Raw genomic sequence first — 10,345 nt, 5'->3', positions numbered from 1 at the left:
AATAAACAAGAAAAACCCTTAGTATCCGAATTACGAAACTGAAACCAAAAAGAAAAAGGAAATTAATGAGAGACATATATCTGTGCCTACACTATGTAAAAGAATGTTTTTTTTGTTCTGGTGACCTCCGCTTATATTTCACTAGTAAACTTGCCGCGCTTCGCGAAGTTGTTAAAGAACATTAGTAGATTTATAGGACAATTATTTTTTAGATAAGATATAAAATGAGAAGTTGATAGATTCTTTTAGAACTATATTTTTCGAACCATTCCTTAAATAGCACTCTAAGCTATTAATAATGTAATTTATTTTGTTTTCATGCATTTTGTAAATATTAGTGGTGGTTAGCAGTGCTAAAAACGGACCCAATCCAAAAACTAAAACAGAGAATTGAAGTTTTAACGACATGTCCATCAGATCAGTTAGATCTTTATGATTTAATGCAAAAATTGAAGTTTGGCACACTGCGTAGTACATGTTCTAATAGTTTTATGATACACATGTATACTCCTTTATCAATGACCTCTATCATACCACTCTTCAGAAAAATCCCAGATAACAAAGGAATTAGTTTCAATAGCTTAAAAGTACCACAAAAATGTCAGATTATAATGGTTTGTAAATGTGGTTATCAAGAAACGAAAGTTATTTGCACAGTTAACATGCCGAAGCTGATTGTCTGATGGGCACAAAGTCCATTAGGTACTCTAACATTGAAATACTTGTGTAGACATGGTCATTCTTAAATTTTGAATAGTAATTAGGAACAATGAGTTAGTAAATGCAACATCACATTACGTTAGCCTATCACGATAATGTATGCATTTCAACTTTCCCAAGGGGTGTCAATCCAAAATGCTATTGACAGAGCATGAAATCCTTTTGTTAAGCAAATCATTCATTATTTTTTAAACACGTACCATAGTTACATTTTCCAAGCTGATATAGAAATAGAAAGGCATCATAAATTAGTAAGTGTACTGATGGCCAATAGTCCAAGGTCTCATACCAACAAATCAAGTACATACGTAGAACAGAAAAGAAATAAGGAGAAGAGAGTATGAGTTGACTAATGCCTTCTTGATTCCATCTATCATTGTCTAAAATTCTGTGGCTAACAGCTTTTAGAAGTAAAAGTTGGAAAAAAAAACCATTCTACAAGATATCAAATCACATTTTAATTTAATGAAATATTCTTCTTTATATAGAATTATTCCCCTCATTCTACATACTTTATTGCCATTTGAATGCTTTGAATTTTAAAGGACTGAATTAAACTTTTAATTTTTTCCCTCTTTAAATACGATTGAAACATTAAGAAATTATCTTGCAGTTCTCTTTCCAATGAATTCATTGTGTTTTGAGCTGCTCAAGTGCTTTTTTCAGCTGCTGAGACTGCAATATCGGTTTTGGTCTTGTCATTCCAGCACCCTACATCAGATATTCCATATGATGAGAAAACCAATGTCAATTGATAAAAATTAAAGAATTGGAGCAACAATATGCTAATAACAATTAGGTCTATCCACAGTTACATTGGTATTCCTCCTAAGCACGTTAAATAGAAATACTAATCTTCAACTTGTTCTCCCGTATTTACTGATTGTCAATATTAATTAACGCAGAGCTTCTTCCATTAGTTTGACGAAAGTAAGCCAGCTCTTCCCTAACTATGAAGGAATTGCTTAGTTTCTGCTACTTAACAATAAGACCATCTTTCAGAAAATTCAGTAAATTATTCTATTCCTATGGCAAAGATAAAGAAGCCACATAGGATGAGCGGTGTAGGAAAAATTACGATTAATATTTTTATGACGTTGATCCTTACGTCCAAGAATGATAAAATGACACTTACTTTAATTTTTGCATGATGGTGGTTGTGCTGTGTTGAAGGTTCTGCTAAAGACACAACTTCTTTACATATGCTCCAAGTTCCTTGACCCTCTTCTTATGGTTTACATTCTCCACATGAGAAATTGCAGAAGAATAACAGTAATTACTAGCTAATACATTATCAACCTTCTGAGGTGTAATAGATAAATCATAAGCTATCCAACCTTTGTCATATCATTTTGAGTTGTTAGCAAGTGATAAGCAGCAGTGAGGTGCACGCGCAATGACATGGCATTGAATTAGTTTGAGTTGTCCTGTTTCCTCGACGTGGTACTTAAACTAATATATTTTCAAATGCATAAATTCTCTTGTACTAACACTTGCCATATATAAAAATCCAGTATGACATAAACAGGTACCTGAGAGGGCAATACTTGCTGCCAATAATGACAAATTTACCTACTAACATGAAAATTAAAATGTAGAATCCACATTACATGATAGGCAAAATAAGTCTCTCTAACAGTTGAAAGGCGTCACCAACAACAATAAAGCATTTTCCCTAAATGATTCATAAAATAATTAAAACAAAAAGCAGATGAAAATAATACGTAAGTATAAATGATGAACCAATAGAAGTTCCAAGAGTGTCTGTTATAGGCCCTTGTTTTGCCCTTGGCCACATCTCTGTCACAAAGGTATAAATAATCAAAATATAAGAGGGAATAGGGAATTAATTAACATGATAAAAGAGAAGAAGTGAAGTGTTTCACCGAAGTAGTTAAACACATTCAAGAAGCAGTTGTAATCAGAAAACCCAAATGGGTAGATTAGCGCTCAGAATGTTGACCGAGAGAATCGAGATTTGATGTAGAGAGCGATTCCTGAAACCTGAAAAGAGGAAATAAGTGATTTGATTGAGCAAATCAGTGAGACAAAATTGAACAACAAAGTTGCAAAATTTTACAGAGCAAGGCACATTAGACCAAAAAACATAATGAATCAAATCTGCAAAAATAATCTGAACATCAAAAGACAGAGATGGAACTCTAATGAAAAAGGGAGAAGGGAAAAGGAAAAAAGGAGGATAAGAAGATGCAGCAACAGAGAGGGAAGGTACTACCGGTTGAAAATCTGTACTCTTACTCTGATTTTGAATGGAAAGAAAAGTAATTCTCTATCAGTGGGAAGAAAGTCGTGTCATCGGTTTCGAGAGAGGGTGGAGAAAAAGTCTGCATTAAGTAACATATAGTAATAGTGGAAGGAAGTGATGGCCCTTTATTCCGGCAGTTACGGGGGTTTTGACATGCTGCCACATCATTCCTAGGCTAAGACGGATTAAGAGTCATTTAATTAGACCGGTAATCTCTCAAAAGACTTAAATATAGCTTTTGTTTTATCCTATTATCTAGCTTTGCGTAGAGTTAAGAAAAGTGATTTACTTTGATCTATAATTATAATATCCCAAATCCATCATAAGCACGAGAAGTACCTTCTCTTATCCAACTCAACTCTTTTTAACTATATTTCACGATAGTTCAATTAATACTTTCCCAAATTTCAATTTCAACAAGAGTTCAAGAGATTTTGCCAACCTTTATTGGGAATTTTAAGTATTTGAAGTGACAGTAGAAGAGAAAAGAATAAAGAAAATGAAGTTAAAGTGAGATTCCATAATTATAGGATATTATATACAGGAGAAGCAAAAAGTACTTTGTCTGCTTTCTAAACCCGTCTATTAGGATCACTTTTCTGCAATAGCTAATTAGCTACTCTTACAGAATTGGCCTATCGTGCGACATATCTAAGGATAGACTTTGGCCAACGCGTACAGTACAGAAATTTGCTTTTAAAGATAGCTCTAAGTTATATACATCGTCAGAAATTTTTACACTCTCAAATTATCTTTATATAATATAACAGGTAACTTGTCTTATTTTAAATAGTAAATGATAAAAAGGTTTTCCTATAAATATTTTTTGCGTGAGCCTAAAAAACTATTTACACTTACAAAACTACAAGGAATTTGGATGACGGGTATTCTAGTGATCCGTATAAAGTGTAGACATATAAAACAAGAAAAGAAAAAAGTACTTTACGTTTCCGCCACTATGCGCCAGGAATTGTTTCAAGAGGACTATACTTTTCACACTATATTAGATGTGGCGGATCCAACAGTGGAAGACAGAAAAAAGTCTTTAACAAAATTAAGTACATATAGTACCCTGATAATGTTCACTTTATTTTCCATTTTCGGAAAGAAAAAAAAAACGAGACATGGGAGAAATGAGCCATGTGTTGCCCCAGTGCGAGTCCATAACGGATTTGTGGGATTTTTATACAAGTGTGACATAAATAAATAAATAAAAAGTGACTATTTAAAGAGCGCTATATTTTAACAGAATTTTGACTGTTTAAAGAGCGCTATATATGTATAACGCATTAAAGAACCGTGCTATGCAGTGCTGATAAGACAGTTAAGCATAGGGCTCTATATAACCGCGCTATATGGGTATAGCGCAGTAATAAAAAGCACTATACATAGATAAATAGGGCCCCTTCTTCTTCCCCACGATCATCGAACCAGACGACCCCATTTTTCTAAACAAAACAGAACGGTCCCCTCTCCCAAAATTTCATCTTAAAAAAATTGTAGCGGACCCCACCCGTCACACAAAAAAATAAGATTGTAGGTCACACATCCTACCCAATCCTTCTATTGTTGTGGTTTCCTCATTTCGGGCTCAAAATTTCAATTCATCGACTTTTCGAAAAACATAAATCGAGGTATTCCGATTTAGTTTATGTCGAAACTCGTATAATAATGCATATTAGTTATCTTGAATGTGTTTTCATGTTTTTTTGTGTTGTTTGCGATTAAACTAGTATCTTATTTTTATTCGGACTAAGATATTAGTGTTTTAAAAAAATATTTAAAAATTGAGAAATTATTTTTTTTGTTAATAAAAATATTCATAAATTTCTTTTACTATTTTATATGTAATTTCGTGAATGTAATGTTATTAAAATATATTTGTTGTTTTTATCTAGTTTAGATTATTTATTTGCTTAAAGACTAGTGCCATTTTACCGTAGTAAAATGTAGAGCCTTTTAGCGTAGAATCACTGTAGTTTAAGTATCTATTATATTGATAGAACAAACAAAGACTCTGTCCAATTACAATTTACAAAAATTAATTATTTAATTTATAAAACAAAAACACAAAATTATGAAAATATTAAAATTGACACACATAAGAATTCAGGATAGATTGGTGCTACTGGGCCTCAAATATCGAGCCTGAAACCCATAAGTATATACTCTGTCCAATTACAATTTACAAAAATATTAATTTATGTACAAAAAATTATGAAAAATATTGAAATTGACACACATAAGAATTCAGGATAGCTTGGTGCTATTAAGCCTCAAATATCGAGCCTGGAGCCCATAGGTATATACTCTATCCAATTACAATTTACAAAAATTAATTATTTAATTTATAAAACAAATACATAAAATTATGAAAATATTGAAATTGACACACATAAGAATTCAGGATAGTTTGGTGCTACTGGGCCTCAAATATCGAGCTTGGAACCCATAGGTATATACTCTGTCCAATTACAATTTACAAAAATTAATTATTTAATTTATAAAACAAACACACAAAATTTTGAAAAATATTAAAATTGACACATATAAGAATTCAGGATAGCATGGTGCTACTAGCCTCAAATATCGAGCCTGGAGCCCATAGGTATATACTCTGTCCAATTATAATTTACAAAAATTACGACAACAACAACATACCCAGTAAAATTCCACTAGTGGGGTCTGGGGAGAGTAGAGTGTACGCAAACCTTACCCTTACCCCGAAAAGAGCAGAGAGGCTGTTTCTAGGAAACTCTCGACTCAACAGGAGAGACAATAATATCAGAAATAAAAAAGAGAAAAGACATGTAACAACAAAAGATACCAGAAAGAAAATAACCACAACAAATAAGTGAAAGGACAATAACACAAAACTATGCAAACAACAATGTGAATACAACAAAGGCCGCTAACAAACCTACACGAAACTCTATCAGACTACCCGGTACAAAGAGGGAAGAACTCTCGACTACCCCCTAGCCTATCACCCTAATGCTCGACCTCCACATGTTCCTATCAAGAGCCATGTCCTCGAAAATATGAAGCCGTGCCATGTCCTGCCTAATTACCTCGCCCCAATACTTCTTAGGCCGCCCTCTGCCTCTTTTCGTACCTGTCAAAGTCAACTGCTCACACCTCCTAACCGGTGCATCTATGCTTCTCCTCCGCACGTGTCTGAACCATCTAAGTCGCGCTTCCCGCATCTTGTCGTCCACAGAAGCCACGCCCACCCTCTCCCGAGTATCTTCATTCCGAATCTTATCCAGCCTAGTGTACCCACACATCCATCTCAACATCCTTATTTCTGCTACTTTCATCTTATGGATATGTGAATTCTTGACTGACCAACACTCAGCTCCATACAACATGGCCGATCTAACCACCGCTTTATAGAACTTACCTTTGAGTTTCGGTGGCACATTCTTGTCACACAGGACTCCAGACGCAAACCTCCATTTCATCCACCCCACTTCAATACGATGCGTAACATCCCCGTCAATCTCCCCATCTTCCTGGATAATTGACCCTAAGTACTTAAAACTTTCTTTCTTGAGGATGACCTGTGAGTCAAGCCTGACTTCTACATCTGCTTCCCCCGTCACATCGCTGAACTTTCATTCCATATATTCTGTCTTAGTCCTACTCAACTTGAAACCTTTAGACTCTAGAGACTTCCTCTATACCTCCAGTCTCCCATTAACACCGCCTCGTGTCTTATCAATCAGAACTATAACATTAGCGAACAACATACACCATGGCAGCTTTCCTTGGATATGATGTATCAGTGCGTCCATCGCTAGAGCAAATAAGAACGGGTTGAGCGTAGATCCTTGTTGTAATCTTATAACCACCGAAAAAGGATCTGAGTCACCTCCCACAGTCCTAACCCGAGTCATAGCTCCATCATACATATCCTTTATCGCCCTAATGTAAGCCACCAGCACACCTTTCACCTCCAGACACCTCCAAAGGACGTCCCTAGGGACCTTGTCATATGACTTCTCTAGATCAATAAACACCATATGCAAATCCCTCTTCCTATCCCTGTATAGTTCCACCAACCTCCTGATAAGGTGGATAACTTTCGTAGTAGAATGGCCCGGCATGAACCCGAACTGGTTTTCTGATATAGACACCGCCCTCCTTATCCTTCCTTCCACCACCCTCTCCCAAACTTTCATGGTATGACTTAGTAACTTGATGCCCCTATAGTTGTTACAATTCTAGATATCCCATTTATTCTTGTACACCGGAACCATTGTACTCCACCGCCACACATCATGCATCATCTTTGTCCTGAAGATAACATTAAACAACCCAGTCAGCCACTTCAAGCTTGCCCTACCTGCATATCTCCAAAACTCTACTGGAATCTCGTTAGGTTAGGTCACTTTGCCCCGACTCATCTTACCCATTGCACCCACGACCTCCTCAACCTTAATGCGCCTACAATACCTAAAGTCTCGGTGACTCTCGAAGTGCCCCAATTGCCCTAATATGATGTTTCTATCCCCTGCTTCATTTATAAGTTTATGAAAGTACGACTGCCATTTTTGCCTAATCTGGGCCTCTTCCATCAATACTCGACCGTCCTCATCTTTGATGCACCTCACTTGATCCAGATCGCGAGCCTTCTTCTCTCTTGCTTTGGCCAATGAAAAAAACTTCTTATCCCCACCTTTCCCCCCAAGTTCCTCATAAAGCCGACCAAAAGCAGCAGTCTTAGCCTCTGTGACCGCTACTTTCGCCTCCTTCCTAGCCTCCTTATATTTTTCTCTGTTCGTACTCCTCTGATCCTCGTCGATGCTCTCTACTAATTTAATGTACGCAACTTTCTTGGCTTCCACTTTAACTTGGACAATGTCATTCCACCACCAGTCGCCTCGATATCCCCCATAATAGACTTTCGAAACTCCCAACACCTCTCTTGCTGCCTCCCTTATACAGTCCGCCGTCGCCGTCCACATAGCACTAGCGTCCCCACTACTCTTCCTGGCACCTATATTTGTCAGCCGCCCTTCGAACTCTTGCGCATTATCCTTAGACAAAGCTCCCCACCTGATCCTCGACGGACCCCGTACAAACCTCTTCATCAAAATACTAACATCTATCACTAGGAGCCTATGTTGAGTTTCGAGGTTCTCACTCGGGATCACCTTTCAATCCTCGCACAACCCCCCTATCACACCTCCTGAGGAGGAGATAGTCAATTTGAGTCTTAGCCACCATACTCCGGAAAGTAACCAAATATTCCTCCCTCTTTGGAAACATATAGTTCACGATCACCAACTCAAAAACTCTAGCGAAATCCAACAGTGAGGTACCACCCTTGTTCCTATCACCAAAGCCGAAGCCGCCGTGCACCTCACCATAGGCACCAACAGACAATCCAATATGGCCATTGAAATCCCCTCATATGAATAGCTTCTCCGTCGGCGGAATACCTCGCACCACCTCATCCAGCGCCTCCCAAAAGCACCTTTTTACCTTCTCGTCCAAGCCCGTTTGCGGCGCGTAAGCACTAATGACATTCAGAGTGCTCCCTCCAACTACTACCTTAATCGCTATCAATCTGTTATTCACCCGTCTAACCTCTACCATCGGCTCTCTAAGCTCCCTGTCCACCGAAATGCCCACTCCGTTCTTGCCCTTCACGACTCCGGAGAACTACAATTTATACCCGTCTACATTCCTCACCTTCGTTCCTACCCACCTAGTCTCCTGCACACACGCTATATTGACCCTCCTCTTTTGGAGAATCTTCGCCAGCTCTATAGACTTTCCCGTCAACGTCCCTATATTCCAAAATCCAACTCTCAACCTACAGGCTACCTTGTTCTCTTTACCCTATTTGGGCCCCGTCCCACCCCCGACCCTTGCCCTACCCCCTCCCTACCACCCGACCTCCCCGAGGACATGACCCTACTCTGTCATTACAAACCATAATCTCTATACCTATGAAGGTCTAAAAATGAAACGGAGAAAAAACACCACACAAAACAATAAAGGGAGCAAATAGTAACTACAAGCCCACTAAACTGACTAGACTAGTAGGAAATACTACGCTAATAAAGTAATTAACACAGATGACAAATAAACAAGAGGCGAGAGGTACCAATTCCCATGAATAGAACCTAGAACTCTCGAATTGATATACTCCCGATGCTGCGGAAACTGGCGTATAGCTTCTACTTTACTGCTTGTGCGCTGCACCTCCCAAAAATGATACCTGCAAAATATGCAAACACCCACGGAACCAAGAGAATAGGGTAGCAAAAAACCCAGAAATGAAAACCAATATCTTCTACAAATTACCCTTAAAGCAAAAAATTTGTTTTATATCTTTTGAGATCACAGAAAAAATTCAACAGTAATGGAGTAAGGGCGGCAGCTTCCTTGCCGGTAAACGTGCCGGATTGGTGAAAATACTAAAGGAAGAGTACAAAGAGAATAGGAGAAGTGATAGACGACGAGGACGGTGAGAATCAGATTCCGTCGCATGGTAAAATAACCCACAAAGTGTATCGAAAATCCTACAGTACTGTTCTTACTGATTTTCTCAGTCGAATCGGGTCTTGATCGTCTAGGATTTTCTCAATCTATCGGATCTTGATTTGTTTCCGGTCAAATACTTCTAATTTATCTGGAAAGCTTGAAGAATGGGTCCTGCAAAGAATTAGTGAATAGACAATAGAGTAATAACGTCTCTGCAATCAAGAATCACAATATGATGGATAGGTGATGCTCGCCGACGATGCCTTTCCGATGGCGGATAAAGCGACTGAACAGAAAATCTCCGATCGGTGACTGATGCCTTTTTCTATATGTTCTTCAACTGAAATAATCCACTATTCAGATTCTACAACTAATTAATATCAAATATAGCTAATAGTTCAATTCACTGAAGGATCGAATCCCTTTTCTGTAGCACCTGCTAAAGATTCCCTTTTCTTGGTAACTTTACAATTTAAAAAAATTAATTATTTAATTTATAAAACAAACACACAAAATTATGAAAATATTGAAATTGACACACATAAGAATTCAGGATAGCTTGGTGCTATTGGGCCTCAAGTATCGAGCCTGGAACCCGTAGGTATATACTCTGTCCAATTATAATTTATAAAAATTAATTATTTAATTTATAAAACAAACACACAAAATTATGAAAAATATTAAAATTGAGACACATAAGAATTTAGAATAGCTTGGTGCTACTGGGCCTCAAATATCGAGCCTGGAACCCATAGTATATACTCTATCCAATTACAATTTACAAAAATTAATTATTTAATTTATAAAACAAACACACAAAATTATGAAAAATATTGAAATTGACACACATAAGAATTCAGG

General features: G+C 37.3%; 2 protein-coding genes and 1 long non-coding RNA gene across 7 annotated transcripts; all 3 read right to left on the bottom strand.

Annotated features, from left to right (window-relative positions):
* Positions 1-945: 945 nt before the first annotated feature.
* LOC104228008 (uncharacterized) lies at positions 946-3,139 on the bottom strand. Of its 5 annotated transcripts, none has more exons than XR_011405059.1 (4): positions 2,253-3,139; positions 2,058-2,172; positions 1,856-1,962; positions 946-1,431 (listed from the first exon to the last, which is right to left on the bottom strand). It is a non-coding gene; the product is annotated as an uncharacterized lncRNA (long non-coding RNA). The 5 variants fall into 5 exon arrangements; XR_011405061.1 differs by having other exon boundaries at positions 2,058-2,520; positions 2,607-3,139; XR_711229.2 differs by having other exon boundaries at positions 2,058-2,724; positions 2,957-3,139.
* A 3,527-nt stretch (positions 3,140-6,666) lies between these two features.
* On the bottom strand, positions 6,667-7,095 carry LOC138885277 (secreted RxLR effector protein 78-like). The gene has a single exon (XM_070166210.1). It carries the CDS (start codon positions 7,093-7,095, stop codon positions 6,667-6,669), a length of 429 nt encoding a protein of 142 aa, XP_070022311.1.
* Positions 7,096-7,267: 172 nt separating this feature from the next.
* Positions 7,268-8,590, bottom strand: LOC138885276 (uncharacterized). The gene is made up of 3 exons (XM_070166209.1): positions 8,477-8,590; positions 7,381-8,076; positions 7,268-7,285 (listed from the first exon to the last, which is right to left on the bottom strand). The coding sequence occupies exons 1-3, from the start codon at positions 8,588-8,590 to the stop codon at positions 7,268-7,270; spliced, it is 828 nt and encodes a 275-aa protein (XP_070022310.1).
* Positions 8,591-10,345: the final 1,755 nt, after the last annotated feature.

Source organism: Nicotiana sylvestris, chromosome 2 (genome assembly GCF_000393655.2).
Source record: "Nicotiana sylvestris chromosome 2, ASM39365v2, whole genome shotgun sequence".
Taxonomy (NCBI): Eukaryota; Viridiplantae; Streptophyta; class Magnoliopsida; order Solanales; family Solanaceae; genus Nicotiana; species Nicotiana sylvestris.
Note: the sequence above shows the minus strand (reverse complement) of the source record. Positions and strands in the feature narration are given on the sequence as shown.

Coding starts and splice junctions, on each gene's coding strand:
- LOC138885276 (XM_070166209.1), bottom strand. CDS start 8,590: ATGGTAGAGGTTAGACGGGTGAATAACAGATTGATAGCGATTAAGGTA. Junction 8,077..8,476: donor AAACGGGCTTGGACGAGAAG/GTAAAAAGGTGC, acceptor ATTTTGATGAAG/AGGTTTGTACGGGGTCCGTC.
- LOC138885277 (XM_070166210.1), bottom strand. CDS start 7,095: ATGCCGGGCCATTCTACTACGAAAGTTATCCACCTTATCAGGAGGTTG.